Genomic DNA, 17454 nt, shown 5'->3' with positions numbered 1-17454 from the left:
GTTTTTGACTCTAAGGAGGAGAGCCAACACTAATCGAAATTATACCGAGTAATCAGCGGTGAAATCTCTCCTGTGTGGCGCAGAATAACAAGACAGGCGACTGTTGTGGTGCCACGACTCCATGCTGAAATCAGCTCTCCACGGTCTTGTGTTAAAACCAAGCGTGAAAACGCAGATAATGCGGCGTTCAGATCGGACAAAAGACAGCAGAAAGCTCACTTACACCAGGACACCTCAGCCAAATTTCATACCGATTAAATGCTTCAGTATATTGCACCGCAACTGTGGCCTGCAATGTTTCGGTACATTTTACGCAATTAGTGTAGTACGACACTTAAGCCTGGCATGCCCGCGTTCAGCTGAAAGCCTGTGTGAAATATCACAGCTCCCATACGGCACTGCGACTGAGTTCTGCAAGGCCACCCAATCGAGTCTCAAGAAATATGCATGGACTTTATAAAAAGGTAAAGCCTAAAACACACAAAGAACGCACTTTGAGTTACAGTACGGGAAGCAATCGAAAGTCAAATCTGCACATTTCAAGTTGTTAAATAAGACTAAACGGCAGATTGTACAGGAAGCCTACTTTATGTTGTCAAAGCGGAATGAAGAGAAGAGCAGCTATGTTTGTTCACTGGAGAAGTGGAGGGAATCTTTTGATGTCCACACGTTTGTGGTCACAAAGCAGACGGAAAGAAAAGATCAATGGCGCACCATTATAAACTGGCCTCTTTTCATGGGCGCTCTCCCCAGACTGAATACAAATACCCTCCTTCAGGCAGCCCCTCAGCCATTTTAACACACGCATTGTGCACCGGAGCGGGCAAGAAGACTTAAGCAATGTAACATGGATTTCTCAGCATTGTCGCGCGTCTTTCAAAACCATCTAAGCCAACTTTCTTTCTTTAGCTCAGGAAATTGTCATGTAACCCCAAATAACACATCCACTGAGTAAAGTAGATATAGACAACAGTTTAGGCTCATAACGACAGCGCCGAGGCCTCATCTTCCACAGGTTGGTGTCTGTAATTCACCCCCATCTAGTATTTTCAGATGGTCTGTGTGTGCGCACATGATGCGCAGTGGACTGCAATGAGCCTATAGTCAATACATTGTTTCAGCTGGTATGACTTTCCCAAGCCTTCGCTCCTTTCAGGGAGCAGTGTGGAAAATCGGGAGGCGAGGGACCGAGGACAAGGGGCGGCCCGCGATTCTCCTCGGTGCCTCAGCACGCCTGGTATGAAAACAAAAAGTGGAGACCCACAATAGCCATAGAATCCTTCAGGCTTAACTATTTTTTCAAAACCGTCTGGTTAGCCTACATGATTGGTGTTTGTGTATAAACAAAAGTAGCATATACCTGCACCTCTGCCTAATAAAATAACCCAGGTTAGCTGATGAGAACACCTTGCAGGTGGAGCGGTTTTTTCTAGACGTGGCCACCAGAAAATCGAGATGTTGTGTGGACACGCAGGAAATTACCACGGTTCTGCCTTCGAACGGGTGGCGTGAAACTCACATATAAAAGACTCAATATAGGAGGCAACGGTGCTCACGCTGCTCAAGAAGAACCATTATGATTACCCATTATGTTTATGATTTCTACGCTTCTCTTTAGTTTTCTGCCCCACGCGGCGTTTCTTCTGTATTTGCACTTCATGTAACCATAATGCAATAGGCCTATAAACTATGCACTGCACCTATTATCAATCAGTGTTCATTTCTCTGGCTGTTTCTCTGCCGCCTGCATCATTTGTTAACAGGTTGTTGTTAGTTGAATAAAATTACCTGAAGAAACAAATTCTGACAAAATTCAGGTGAAATGATTTCGTGATAAAAAAAAAAAAGAAACATTCAGAAAGTTAAAAGATATTTTTGAGCAGCTCAAAATGATTCAGATTTCTGTGGTGAGTCGGGGTCTTTGGTTGGTTTTGTCTGTCTAGTGACGCCAGTGTTCCTCATCTGAGCGCAAGAGACAGGCGGGACTGTTTGCATTGAGATGTTAAGTGGGCGTCTCTATATAAATCCACTCAGGGTCAAATCCTTCATTCTTGCACCACAGAGGGAAAGAAAGTAACTTCAAGGAAACCAGAGAAGGACTAACAGGATGGTGGCTACGACAGACTGCGGAGAAAAGTCAAAGCCCATGTCTGGGCACAAGGTGTGTAGACCACTTTAATAGGTGAACTGGATTTAAGGTAGAAAATTGAATTCCCACGAAGAGTGCTGTGTGAAATATTAATTTTACTCGCTTTGTTTTTACAGGTATCCAAACCACTCATGGAGAAGAAACGACGAGCTCGCATAAACAAGTGTTTGGACCAGTTAAAATCTCTTCTGGAGAGCTACTACAGCAGCAATGTACGTATTCAGGATGCAACTTTACAATGCTGAACACAACTGCAGTTGCAATCGATGTAATTGTAGTAATTATTAGAAGAAACCTGTCTGAATAATGTAATCTCTCTCTCAGATTCGAAAGCGCAAACTGGAAAAGGCCGACATCCTGGAGCTCACTGTGAAACATCTGAGGAACCTCCAAAAGATCCAGAGCTGTGAGTTATAACTTCACTCTTACAGTAGACCGAGACATCAAATGTTCAACCACTGGATAATCTAAGATGATTTTATGGACCATTTACGCGCAGCTTAAATCCTTTTTGCACCGATTCTGTGCGTCATTCACGTTAAGGTGTCTTTCAATTGTTTTCAGGCACCGCCGCTGCTTCCGAGTTTTCTGATTACCAAACTGGCTTCCGTAGTTGTTTGGCAAACGTCAACCAATACTTGGTGATGGCAGACACCTTGAATGGAGGCGACCGCTGGATGTTATCGCAGCTCTCCGGTAAACTCTGCCGCTCTCTGGGCCGAGGGGAAGTCTCCAGCACCATGGACAGCGGCCTGGGCCGAGCTGAGATCCAGGATGAGGCGCGGAAACTTCTTCCGTCAGCGGCGGGACCCGAGGAGGGAAACACGGCCAAATTTAAAGTAGTGAAACCCCACAGCGCAAGCACGTGTCGTTTTCCACCGAGTGAAGACGCACGGCGGTCAGCTGGACCCAAACAGGCTGTAGCTGCTGCGGCGCCCTCACACAACAGTCATGAGAAAAGTATCAGTCCCAAGAAGTGTCGGTCTGTCAGTCACAGGATTGAAGCTGCAAACACTCAGCACAACGTCTGGCGGCCTTGGTAGAGCTGGTGAAAAGCTGTAGATATCCTAAATTATAGCTTGATTGAATGTTTATAATTGCATATAGATTTCCACAATATGTTATTACTGTATAACTGTATATATATGTTTTATTTTCTTAATAAAATTTGCAAAATAAAGGACGTGTGTTTTTTTTTTTTTTATTACAAGTTGGTATAAAGGTAAAGGCTCGTGTAGCAGATATATAAAAGAGAGATCCACAGTGAAAACAGAAGCCACTGTGGGGACCTGTGCCAACAGGCCGAAGAAGCTAAACTGGTTCGGTGCTGATGATATCAAATGTAAGAGACTGGAAGCTGTCGAAGTGAAAGAGAATTATATGATAAGTGTTTTGTTTTTGTTTTTTAAACAAGTGGGTTCATTTTTTTGTATGGCCAAAGTAGATGAATGGGCATTAAATTGAAATGTATCATTTATCAATTGTGTTAAACATTTGAAAAATTAATTCTATAAACACTGAGACTGTGCCACGTTTCCAAACTTCTCTACAGTACATCATATTTATTCACAATTGAGAAATCATTTTGAGGGGGTTGACTTATAGAGAGAAAAAAAAAAAACGAGATCCAGGAGTGTGGGTGTTCCTCACATTTCTCCCATTCTTCTCTGCTTTCACGCATAAGTACCGAGACAGTGGCGGGCAAATCAAGTGCTTGTTGGACAGCACAACAATTTTCTGCTACAGGCTGCAGATTACACGCCACGCTGTGTCCTCTGCCTCCTCTGGACTCGGAGATATCCTGTTGCTGCTGTTGTCCAATGCACTTTACATTTCTGATCGAAGCCGAAACTGAGTTTTGGTCGGTTTGATTGTTATTAATTGACCCAGCTCATAAAATTCGTTGTCATCTTCATGCAAAACAAACCTCACCTTCCTCTTCCTCTTCATGCCAGGTAAGCAAACAGGTTTAGTATAGTAGTATTTGTATGTTTTCAGTATTTTTAACATGCTACTGCAAACTGTGGGCGATAACAAACAGTAGCCTGCCAATGAACATGAGCCACTGCACTCACACTGCTGGGCTTCAGAGCACATGCGCTACACAACGAACCTGTCTATCACTCAGCTCCTTTAAAATGCTCTAGAGTTTTCTTCCGCTTCTTTGGTCGGGATGTCATAAAGTGTCTCCATTCTCTGGAAAGGATGGCACCTCACAGCGAGGAGAATCGCTGCAACGCCCACAGCTCTTTCAGATGGCACATGCTGAAAAGACCGCTTCCCCTTGGAAGAGGGGTGCTGGGCGCTGCAAAGGACGTGGTGTGCTGAGCCACTGCCTGCTTCAAATGTTTTGTGTCCGCAAATGAACAACTAAACTCACAGCTCAACCCCCCCAGGCTCCACTGTTTGGGTTTGGTCTGACCACCTAATAACTCCAGTCTGAATATTCTCTTCCTCTCTTCCCACAAAGTCAAATCTGCTCTTTTGATGAGACCAGCAGAGGCTCCAGATGAGTTTGTTTTACCCGAGAAAAGAAACGCCACGTGACAACCGAAGTGAATGCATTTAACTTTTCCCAAGAATTTCTATGAACTCCTCTCAGCATTGTTTAAGTCGGCCAGTGTGGTTAGCCAGTATAATAGTAACGCATATTATATTAGAACTGAAAACCGAAGGGAGGGAGAAAATAAGTTATTAGCATGAGATTGGGAGCAGTCAAGCGCTCTTAAGAGAGCAGACGTGGATGAAATGCGCTGCACACTCCTCCATACCCTGTTCATTTCATTGGGAAATACATTTACCCCTGCTAGGATAGGTTCAGCACAACCTCCGAATATTCCCTGCATCAATCTCATACTGTGTTTAGCCTATCTCTTGCTGACTTGTGCATTTAATATATACATACAGCATGTGACTCGCAGAAACACTGACCCGAGGTTCCAGGCTGTTTCCATATAGACCTACAGTAACACCGTGCACGGAGAGAGCCTCTCTTCACGCTCAGTGCAGAGTCAGCTGACTAGAGACACCTGCATCAGAAGACAACACCCTGCTCTTAGATAAATAAATGTACACCTGCACACCTGCAGGACCTTGAGGCCAGCAGGAAAGACTGTTTGCCAACACCTCCCACCCCAGACACAAACTGCTCGATACAGACTGCTCTCCATCAGGACCAAAACCTCCCGCCACAAGAACAGCTTCTTCCCAACTGCAGTTGGCCTAATTAACAAGGCTAAGGGCCCCACTGACACTGACATCCTCCTCTATGGGAAGCCGAATGTAAAAATTTCGTTACAAACTTTTAACTGATATATTTTTATTATTAGCTCACTTTCCTCACATTTAGTTAATATTCCTCTCATTTGAGACAGAAATTCATGTAAAACACCATGTTATATTTAATTGTTAACAATGTGCAGCCTGTATGAGAAGTATAAATCTTTAGTCTAAAAGTTAAATGTTAAATCTAAATATTAAATCCAAATCTATATGTTACATCTAAATCTAAATATTAAATCTAAATCCAAATGTTAAATGTTAAATCTAAATCTAAATCTGAATGTTAAATCTAAATCTAAATCTAAATCTAAATCTAAATCCAAATCTTAAATTTTAAATCTAAATGTTAAATCTAAATCCAAATATTAGCCCAAATTTAAATCCAAATCTAAATCTAAATATTAAATCTTAATCCAAAAATTAAATGTTAAATCTAAATCTAATCTTAAATCTAAATGTTAAATCTGAATCTAAATATTAGCCTAAATGTCAATGTAAATATTAAATCATAATTCAAATGTTAAATCTAAATATTTAATCTAAATCTAAATGTTAAATGCCTCAGCTCGCACAGCCCCGCCCACACCACTGACCTGACTAGCTACTGTTTGTTGGCGTCACTCGGATGCTAGCTAAGGTTTTGTGATCCACTGTAAGGATTTTCTGGAGCTATGTTTCAGAAAGGTAACCTTAGTTACCCACAATCTACTTTCTGGTAACCGGTAACAAACTGACCACCGTATGAAGCCTATGCTGTTGCTTATATGTGACTTTCCCAGATAGCTAACATCAGCTTGATCACTAGCTATATACCTAGCTAGATACATATATCTGACATTTAAAATGCTGGTCTCCACACCACAAGGTTAATTCACAAGCACTTCCAGCAGCGTCCTCAGGCCCTTCCAGCTTTACCACCACCATCACATAACTGAGATCAGTAATAATTGAAGATGTGATATATAGCTAGATAACAGTTATGATACTGTATATTAGCTCAATAAAGGAAACCCTTCCAGTCTATCAAGCTAGCTAATTGGCCAACTATACCAAGTTCTGTTGGAACCACTCAAAAGACATATTGCAAAGGAGGAATTATTGTTCTGCTTTTGCATGTCTTGATTCATCATTCATTATATACATCATATTATGTGAGGTTGCATTACTAAACCATAATTACATATTAGCCTAACTCTTTGTCATTCCTAGCTTGTCCTTTGTTGACTATGTTTTTTGTCCAATGTCTTTGTCACTGTAGTTTTTGCCACTGCAAGGTTACGATTGTGAACTGCTCTATATTACAAACATGCAATACAATCTAAACTAAAAAAAAAAAATACAGTATATATACATATATATATTCACAGTAGCATAACAGTACAGTTGTTATAGTTATCTTTAATCGAGTTTATTGACTTGCCACTGAAATTAATTGTTCAATGCTTGTATTTTTGCATTAGATATCATCTACTAATTGTATTTTTTGATTTTATATTTGGCTTTGTATTTGATTTACATACATAGTGACCAGTTAACAAAAAAATATTAGAGAGATAAAAAAGATAGGCAGCAAATTTAGGCACAAAATACAGACTTGGCTGTGGAATGCTTCTGTTGTATGGTGCTGGAAGAGAAGTTGTGGGCATCTAATAATAGCGTTAGGGTTAGCTAACCTTAACTGTCTTGAGAGGTTGTACCGTGAGTCCACTGAGCACCCCAAGAGTTCTGTAGTGACAGCAAGCGATATGACAAAAAATCAACAAAGGACAAGCTGCAAATGAGAACAGGTTGATTAGTAGAGTGTAAGTCAGGGTGGATGTTGGCAAATTGCAGCAAGTCTAGAATTACTTCATTAAAGAAGCACTGACGAACAATTTCTGGTTAATATTGATGTTCAGCATTGGTCACAGTAAACTGTAATGTGAAATCTATTAACTTGGGTGGCATATGATTACATCCTGTGCATGGCAAAATGACAAGTTATTACCACATTACGTCCGATCTGTTTTTCTCCCTTTTTTAGAATCAGCATACCTTCATTTCTAAAGAGGACAATGAGCTTCAGATCTTTGTTATCAGAAAATTCTGGCAGACAATGATGAATTTTTATCACCATTTTGTGGTTGCTCTAATAAAAAGTGCTAGTGTGACATGATAAAACTGTTTAGTCCTTTCATAACCAGTGCACTTTGTTAGTAGTTACAGTTAAGTAATTGTTAATTGTATGGCACTACTGGGCTGTGGGTCTGGAGATCTGCAGGACCAAAAGCTACTTCAGAAAGTGTTGTCCCTAGCAGCAGCAAACCCTTGATTTCCTCTTTAGAAATTAAGATTTTTAAATTTGGCACTCCTTATGGGTCCAGCACACTTCCACTGCCTCACTCTGTCTTTGGACGACCACAATTATCTTCACATCATGATCTTACCTCCTCCGTGCATTTTTACGGCTTTATGTTCCGTATTAACGGTACATATTTGTCTAGCTGTGGCTCTGAATAAAACATGACACCTCAGTAAGAGATCTATCTATCTCTTTTTTTTTTTACAAGATTGTAAAGTGTTTAAACCATGTGAGACAGTATTTACATATATTCCTGAAGGAGACTGAAAAATCACATCTCACATCCTCGTGGAAAACACTAAACCTTGGTCTTCTTCTGGGAATCCGCCTGGGCTTCACTTTAAGGCAGAATCTTACTTTATTTTGTCCATCATACTGTTCTCAAACTCCTGCAGAAGAAATCGGCATAAAGCAAAAAGAAGAAATGAAACTCTCAAATGCATGCCACTGCTACACAACAAGCATTTAACTGTAACAAATGAAATGCATCTGCCACAAAACACTCTCTGAAGCATCATCTTGTGAATTTAATCAGTCATATCTTTTTAACAAAGTCATCTGAACAAGAAAATCATAACATTTAACATCACTCATATCTGAGTCATAAATCTTTGAATATGTTACAAAATTATATTTAAATATTGTAAACACAACAAAATGCAAAATTCTATGACATAGCAAAGTTTGACAGGGGAATGTGATGTTATGCTTCCAAAGAAATATACATTTCAGCTAACTTGTCCAATTGAATATGCTGCAATGAGTGAGAGGTACACTACTACATAAGAATTCCAACTAAACATTGAAATGACTGCAGATGACTTAAAAAAAAAAAAGTCTATGCCAAACACGTGCAACTTTATTACTTGGATGGTAATAGCAAAAAAGTTTCACAACTAATAAGGCTGTCAATGAGGATATTTTCATTTCATATTATCTCTGTACTCTTAATAATTCCTTCGAGAACGTACACCTAATTTGTGCAAATACATTCACGTTAGCAGTAACTCTCCATGAGTTGTTTTCTCTATTATTTGTCAGTAGATGAGTTTTCACTCCTTTAGTCAGCAAATTGTCACATTTGCTAAATAGTAGTGCTTCATTAATTTAACAGTGGGCTTGGTAAAGTCGGCTGCATTGTAAAGTTCACTCCAGCATCCATTTTGAATAAGGGTGCTAGGTGAGAACTTCTCAAAATTATGGGGCATTAAGCAGCAATTCACTGACATTTTGTATTTTCCTTTGACGTGAAGTAATCACATTCCCTCTATAAATATATGCTTATACAACAGTCTAAACTTTAGTTTTCCTACAGAATGCCTTACTGAGGCTTCGGGGATGCTCACATTTAATTCACATTACTTCATGGGGCATAGTTGAATCGGATGAAAGTCACCTCACACTCAAAAACCTTCCAGAAAACCACCATTATAGCAGTCTAAGTATATGCAGTTACACGCCATTTCCACTCTATTCACAATGTTTGTAAGTTGTGCTAACATTTATGCGGGTTTAGGTATGGCACTAGCACTTAGTTATGCTACATGTAGTCAGCCTGAGGGCTGTGATTATTGGATCATCTCTTAGAGGTTCCCTCTCAGCTGTCTACTTTAAAAATCCTTATTGGTGCTTTTTAACATGTTACTGAAACAAATAAGAGATGAGGTCAGGCGGACATGCTCACTTGATGAGGATAAAGCACCGTTTTCAGGTGTATTGGTTTGATGTTCTGCATGTACATATGCAATGTGGTGAGCAACTGTTGTGCCTGATGATCTCAGTTAACATAAACAATGGAATAGTAAGAACTGGGAGGGAATGTTTTAAGCAAAGGTCTCATTAAACGATAAAGAACACCAAAACCATAAATCCAATCTCCTTCATATATACATGACATGTCAATCTTCTTTCAAAAATGCCTTCACATTTTCAGTTAAGAATTTTTGGGGTCTTCACATTATATGTCAATAACTCACAAAGTAAGCTGTAAAACTATTAGGCATTACAGAGTTTATGATTACCACTCTCAGTTTACTTAAAAAAAGCTTTTCATGTGTTGGGAAAAGCAATGTGTTCACGTGCTGTCAAAATAAGATAAATATGTATAATGTAGCATCTCAAGGTAAATGGGCAGTATTCATGAATGTTTGGTTTGAAAGTAAATGTGTCCATACAACAAAACACAAAACCATTACAGGCCAAATAAAATACAATGTGAGTTCTAAGTGCAAAAACAAGTGAGAAAAAAGAAAGAGAAAAACACCACCCTAACAACTACCTCCACCAATTCTTTGAGCATTTCATAGGAAACAACATCAAACAGCAAAAACAAGATGTAGGAATGTTCACGCCATTTAAAAACAGTTTATTCGTGTCAGTGCTGGAAACAAAAAGAGTCCTCAGTGGATATTTTGTGATGTGAAAGCTGAATAATAGGACCACCCACTTTTCACCAGCCTACATACTAACTCAACATTAGGCCCATTCGGAAAATATGTCCAAAGCTCCCAAGGCCATTTAGCATAACTGATATTTATTGGTGGTATATATAGTAAAACAGTAGTGGCACAAGTAAAAAGGCCATATAATTCACTTTCTGTAACCACCAATATTCAAGTGGTTTTCATTATGATAATAACTTTAATAATAATGTTGACTTTAACAAGGGGAATCTTTGCTTTTAGGTGGTGGAGCCTACAGAATCAGAGTGAAAGGTGATGTATCCAGAGGACGATGCCGAGGGTGTGCTTACAAAACTGTTTGTGCTTCCTTTACTCTCGGCCTTGCTCAGGTGCTTCTGATGCCCCCAGTAAGCTCCAGCACCGGCCCCAGCTCCACCACCTGTCCTGGGCTTACAGGCAGAGTGCCCTAGAGTCCGCTGGCTGCACCCAGGTGAGCCCACTTCACCATGCTCTTTCCCATCTCGCAGGCACTCCCGGTAACTTTTACCGGAGCCACAAGCAGCAAGGCTCTTTCCACCAGGTCTGTCTGGTTTCGGGGAACCCTCAGGCGAGTTCCCCCGACTACTGATCCTTTTGTGTTCTGAGAGCCGCCGGAGCGCTTGAGGCTCACGCTCAAAGTCTGTGAGCGGGAAGTGAGGGAGGATGACTGTGTGCTGTTCATACACGTTGGGGATAAGTGAGATGGTGGATGTACGCCGCGGGCTCTTCCTGGGACTCGGCAGCGGCGTCTCATCTATAAAGTTGATCACCTCATCTCGGCTGAAACACCGCAGTTCGTCCTCGTAGCGCTCCCCGCCACAAACCACGCGTGGCAGGTGCTTGAGGGAGTGCATACTATCCTCAGAGCGTCGCCGCTTGCGATGTGGGTGATGGTGATGGTGGCTCTCCTCGTGGTAGGAGACCAGGCTGCTCCTGCGCCTCTCGTGGCGCGGCAAGGTGGAGCTGTAGTGGGCACTCACTATCATGTCCTCGGTGGAGCCCCAGCGGTGAAGGTATGAGGGGATCCGGTCGCTGGTCCACATGTCTGTTTCGTCGTGGGAGTATCTTCTTGTAGGGGGCACCTGGACGCAAGACACAGAGCAAGACTAAACCCTTCAGTCTCTAAATTACTTCGACATTCACCTAGAGCTCTACAACACAGAGTAGGTAAGCATTGTTATTATAGATTGTAACTCCACCTACATTATCAGTTATAAGAGATAATACATGTAGGATTCTTCAAGGTTAGGTGGCTGCAAGTGCCACTACACCTACATGTATCACATATAAGTTGTTTGTCCAATATGGTAAGTGCAATTTGATTTATTTCTTTATTTTAATTAATCCCTCAGGCGTCTAAACATTAACAGTCTAACATACATCAACAGGGTTATAACTGAACTAGTGTTCACCTCCATTATCTGGAGATGAGACTGCAAAGGTTGATAGTTTCCTATATGTTATACTCACATTCCATTCTGTTCTGACAACTATGCAAGAGAGAGAGGGTTTGTCAAGGTGATGTCAAGAGCCACAAGATTGATATCAGCCTGCCCCCCTGTGGTGGCTTTTAGTAGATGCAGAGAAATGAGACAGCAGACGATACAGTAGCATTGAGTGTGTTACGTGGGAGGGCTGGACAGCAGAGGGCAGCACAAACATTAGAATGAGTTATAATGCAGGACAACTCAGCAAGATGGAGAGAGACGGAGAGAGAGAAGGAGACAGAAAGAGAGAGAGACTCACACAACAATGCAATAAAGCCAAAGAGGCTTTATTCTGCAATCAAACCACTTGAGAAGTGCCATAGCAGTTCTCCAATGGGGGTGCTACTTTATAATTATTTGAAGGGTTTTGTTGATTCATGGTCTAACTGGGCCTCAAACCCTCCATCAGCAACAAAAATACTGTGACTGTGTCATTGTTCAGCCAGTCGTCCTGTAACTGAAAAAAATGCACCTCATTTGTTTCACAATCACACATATACAGCCAGGAATAACACAGTCAAATGTTATTTTGCAATCAAAGGAATCTGATGTCATGACGTATTGGACACACAAACAATGGATGGAGTTATGATGTGATGTAATGAAGTGATAGCTACTGTATACATCTCTGTTTCAAGGATTCTTTAAAGGGGAATTAAATGGAATTGGTTTTTGAAATGTCCATTATAATGTTGGAAATCTGAGGTTTTATACCAATTTAAGAATAACTTTTATAAAATATCCAATATGCAAATTATTAAAGTAAATGCAAACTACTTGGGCTGCAGTCTGTACAGAGAAACTGAAGCCCTTGCTAAGTTGTTTATGACAAAGATGACACAGTGTTAAGATGCTTTGTTAGGGTTAATATTGTTTGGGTTGCATCAGTTGCTTCTAAAGTTACATATGCTCACCACAGTCTTCCAGGCCAAGTCCAGCAGGATTTTCATCATCATCATCATCACCACTACTTTAATCAGTAATTTTCATTAATATTCATTCAATATCTGATTATGGGCCAGAATTTGTAGTTTACAGAGTTTAATTGAAATCAAAGGAGAAAATAGGATTCTGTTTTATTGCCCTAGAAGGCTGTGTGTTAGAAAAAAGCTTTGGTGTTAATGCAGGCTGAAAAGAAGCATTTGACAGCTCTGCAGACTGGGATGAATGCTGGATCCAATGGACACAATGCATTTTTGGGTGGAACATGAGCAGATATTTGTAGTGCTTTCCTGAAACCCTGAGGGATTCCTGAAATGTAGAAGGTAAGTCAGTTACTAAACTCTTACCCTCGTACAAAAGAAAAATGTAGTCAGTTGCATGTAGGTCCATGGCTAGGACACACTGGTCGGTAATGAAGCACATCTAATGTTGATGGGACTGCTGATGGTCATATTTACCAAACATTAGTCAGCCAGAGTGTATTTTTGATTCACGTAAAAAAGGCAAAAAAAAATCAGTGGCATATCTGGGAGAGATAGCATCACAAAATGCAAGATGCAAGATACTGTTAAGGCCCACAAGGCCATTTCATCATGCACATTAGCAATGTAAAAATAGTTCAATTGATCAAGTAAAACAAATGAAGAAAAATCAATAAAATATACCTGCAAATACTGCATTCTATCTTCCTGTTGTTCCCTCAATGGATACCCTTGCAGAACCCCCCTTTCTAAGGTTGAGAACTCATACTTGGCATTACGGTCTATCGTCACGATTTCAGGCGCCGAGCTATAGTCATATGGTCTGTCATATATTAAGTCGGCATGAATTCCTCCATCTTGGCTGTTTTCTGCAAAGTGCAGAAAAGCACGAGCGTCAGGATTAGAGAGCAACGGACTCAATACACAAGACAGACAGACAGACAGACGAATATATAAGAGAGACAAGTTCAATTGTTCTCTGATTTGTTGGATTTTGTTTGGAGCCTCCTCAGGAAAATGAGGTTTAGATCAAAAAATGTTTTTCAACAAAAATCACCAATAATTATATTCAAATGTTAAGTAAGGGGATGAAAACGCCCCAGACTGGGTCTTATTTCAGAAACCATGCCAAATAGTTGAATAAAAAAGCTGAGAAAGGTACAGGGCTTACATTCTGAACAACAAAATCATACAAGCAATGTCAAGTCTTCTTTGTGTATAAATACCCATCTACCAAGTTTATTTTCCTAATTACTGCATTCGTGTTCGTTAAAGATCAATTGGAGATGGGTGTAAAATGCTGATCTTAAGGAAAATGCTGGCCAAAAGATGGAAGATGAAAGTGGCTATTTGCACAGGCAGCTTGGCATGCAAGTCAGTAGCTTTGGAAAAACAGGAAACAATCCTTATACATACAACTGTGATGAGTTATACATGGCAAGCCCTCTGGAAAAAAAAGCAGAGAACTGGTAGTGTTAATTATCACACAGAATATGGACTGCCCTGTGTTGTTTTATGGCTCCTGCTGGACAGTGAGCAGTTATTGGGGAGGGTGTCAAGAGGGAGAGGATCAAAAGGTTTGGAGGGTTACAAACAAGAGAGAAGGGGTTCAGATCGGGTTGAGTTTAAACAGTGTCGATAGAGAAAAAAGACAGATGGTTCATACTGTCATTAGTTTGCAGGAACTGTGGAGATCTGGTCATGGACCCACTCCACAAGCCTTTATATGATTATCATGTGACCTAATTTTGGGACTGAATTTTGTTTAAGTGTCTGTGATTCCTTGTGAAATTATTCATTTTCCGCCCCTTTGGAATACATCAAATATTTCTGACAAAGACAGAAGTCTTCAACCACTTTCTTCTATTTCTGCCTTACAATACACAGTCGTTTGCTCTTTAAGTCACTATGATCTGACCAGTAGGTGGGAGTCCATGTCACACAAATAAAAGAAAATTAAAACAAACAAAAAGAAAATAATAAATAAAATTCATCTATATCTATCAATATTTAAGTTCTGTTTCCAGAAAAAAAAACAAAAAAACTTGGCTGTATCCCTTTGTGACTTGAGGGAAATATGACCATCGTAATGACATGAAAATGCTTTTCAGCTTTAGTGCATTTTTTCCAGTTTCACTATGGATCCTAACAAATAAATGGCGAACCATTTATTTTATCATCCTCTCATGCCGGGGCATTTTAGAGGAAGACTGCCCAGTTTAAATGCACTCGAGTGAAAAAGAACAGAGTGCTGCGAGGTAAATATGTCCTTTGTCCAGCAATATTTTTTTCTTTCTTTTTTCCATCAATCTCATAGCATGGTAAAGCAAAGCGCTTCATTAAGGACACAGCATGTACAAAAACAGAAAAATATATTTTAGTATGGAAAATTAGATTACACAGACACTTGTCACTTCAGTTTCATCTCCTGATGACAAAGGTCACATGATAAGTCACATGATAACATTTGACCACTGATTTCACACCTCAATGTACAGCAAAATTTAATGTAAGTAATAATGACCATAGATCATATACATCATATGTGTTGAGACAAGCCAAAATCAGTAGGCTTAACACAGACTGTTTTTATGTCTCCATACAAATAATTTTGTGGTGTCACTATTTCTAGTGTCTTGTTTAACTTGTATTTCGATTGATCTGACTGAAAACAGATGGCAGACTGTATTTGCATAGTTTCAATATCTAGCAAGCAAAGCAGTCACAGAGGGTGAGGATGTGGAGCTGCAGTAATCATGGGTGCTCCAGAGTCAAGGAGCAATTTAAACCTGCATCATGAGCTAGAGACCAGGAATATAATATCATCCTTTTTCAAAATTGTGTCAAAGCATCCATAGAACTCTCTGAAACCACCTCTCAAGTGTCTCTGTTCAGACTTCAGCCCTACTTCTGTATAATGCGCAGTGTTGTAACTGGCTACAGACACGTAACAATGTCGCTAATATATTATGTTACATCCTGTGATTTGATGACTTGTGTCATTTTCACTGTGAGAAAGCTAATATACAGTAATCCACCTTTTCTCTGCAACATTCTGAAATGTTTGTGGAAATTAGGTTATGTTTTACACATCTGTTGTGATGACCACTGGCTTCGTTGACTAAATTTCCATTAAAAATTTGGTATCATGAATTACAGCATGTCTCAGCTGCTAATGCCAAAATGGGATGCAAATAATTTCATTTCTCAGGATTGTATATCACAGAGATCAAACTATACTGTACCTCAAAGAGCAGAGGTGGAGATCTCTATCAAACATCAGGCTACAAAGTAGAGATTGATACAAACCTCTGGTACCTTCCTGCAATATTGCTACCCTTTATTTTTCCAGTACAAGTGCTCCCTAGGCTAAGAGACAAAAGAATTCAGGTCGATGAATCACATATGTCACTGTAATTCCTATGGCCAAAGACTGTCCAGGAGATTTCACAAAACAATTTTCTGTTTCCAAACCCACAACCCAACCCAAAAGAGAGTCATGCCTAGTCTTTACCTGTCACTAGGGTTGTATAAACAAATTATCTGTCATCTGTCTTTGGAACCCCTTTGCCAATTCACTTTGTGCATGTCCGCACAGAGCATTCAACAGGACAAACTTAATCCTTAATGCTCTTTCTAACACACACTGAGCTGTCTTAGGAAATAGGAATCATTCACATCATCGGGTGAAGAGGAGGGAAAAAGGAGGCAGGAGGGGAGGGAGACGCCTGAGAGTGACTTACCCTCATCCATGTCGTCATTGGACATGATGGCAACGCACTTCTCCCACACCATGCGGATGTCGGCCCGATAGCGGTCACAAGCCCAGAGGAACATGGGCAGCAGGATGGACTGGGCAATGGAGCACCACAGGACACACAACACCATCCAGTTGTACGAGCGGTTGAACTTCAGACTGGCAAAGCTCACCACCTGCATAGTGTCAAGAGAGGGTTAGAAAAAACATAATCAGCTATTATACTATATGTAATGGTAAAAAGAAACCAGGGTCACAAAGCTGCAATTCAAACACAGTTAACACACTGAATTAATTCTCCACCTGCACACTAACTGCACAGTTGCTTTTTAAAGGTAGCAATAATAAATCAACATGTCAAGAGACTGGGGCATGGTGGCAGTTCTTTGGTTTTTCTATACTCTTGTACTGAACAGCAGTGGACAGATTGTGTTATTTCAATAATGACTCGAATGACAGCTCTGTAAATAACCTGCTGTTGGTAGTTTAGGAGTTTTTAATTCAATACAGATGATGTAGAGAACATGAAAGTGAGGGATGAGCTGAGCACAAGTTGTCCTTGAGCGTGGCGCGTAACTCCTTACTGCTCCAGTGAGACTGCTCTGTGGACACCAGATATGACTGTGGTCAGACGTTCAGACAGTAATGTAGGCTTCTATCATACAGTGGGGCCTTTAGAGGACATTAGACTTATTATATAGAATCACAAAGATATTTTAGACTGGTCTATAGTGTTAGGTTACCTCAGGTCTAAGACTATGGTTACCATGGTAACAATCAATGACACCTGCGCTGACCAGTAGCATCCAAGCACAAGAAACCGGATAACATCCCTCATAGTTTGTGGTTTATTAACATTTTTATGGAGAGAGCAAAGAGAAGGGAAAGAGTTTTTGAAGAGCACAGTGATTTTCTTTCCCCCCCAAATCAGATTTTTCTTTTTGTTTCACTCTGCTGAATTTCCCACGCAAAACCTCCTTGTAACTGTTGAATTCTTCTAAAAGACGAACATTTTCTGCTGAGGGTGAACAGAGCTGAGCAGTTACATGTGGTTCCTCGGCCCATTTTTTATTT

The 17454-nt window shown here is 40.3% G+C and overlaps 2 protein-coding genes across 2 annotated transcripts in view; one reads left to right on the top strand and one right to left on the bottom strand.

Annotated features, from left to right (window-relative positions):
* The first annotated feature begins 2100 nt into the window (after positions 1-2100).
* Positions 2101-3232, top strand: hes3 (hes family bHLH transcription factor 3). The gene is made up of 4 exons (XM_023427404.1): positions 2101-2161; positions 2266-2361; positions 2474-2555; positions 2714-3232. The coding sequence occupies exons 1-4, from the start codon at positions 2108-2110 to the stop codon at positions 3190-3192; spliced, it is 711 nt and encodes a 236-aa protein (XP_023283172.1). The 5' UTR covers positions 2101-2107; the 3' UTR covers positions 3193-3232.
* Positions 3233-8279: 5047 nt separating this feature from the next.
* gpr153 (G protein-coupled receptor 153) overlaps positions 8280-17454 on the bottom strand; it is a 45190-nt gene continuing 36015 nt past the window's right edge. Inside the window, exons 4-6 of the mRNA XM_023427538.2 lie at positions 16367-16556; positions 13308-13492; positions 8280-11295 (exon numbers count right to left, since the gene is read on the bottom strand). Coding sequence (XP_023283306.1) covers positions 10453-11295; positions 13308-13492; positions 16367-16556 — 1218 coding nt within the window. The 3' untranslated portion in view covers positions 8280-10452. The remainder of the gene's footprint in view (positions 11296-13307; positions 13493-16366; positions 16557-17454) is intronic.

The sequence above is a fragment of the Seriola lalandi genome, unplaced genomic scaffold, assembly GCF_002814215.2.
Source record: "Seriola lalandi dorsalis isolate HSWRI2012SDOR001 ecotype SW California unplaced genomic scaffold, Sedor1 jcf7180002054861, whole genome shotgun sequence".
Classification (NCBI taxonomy): domain Eukaryota; kingdom Metazoa; phylum Chordata; class Actinopteri; order Carangiformes; family Carangidae; genus Seriola; species Seriola lalandi.
Note: the sequence above shows the minus strand (reverse complement) of the source record. Positions and strands in the feature narration are given on the sequence as shown.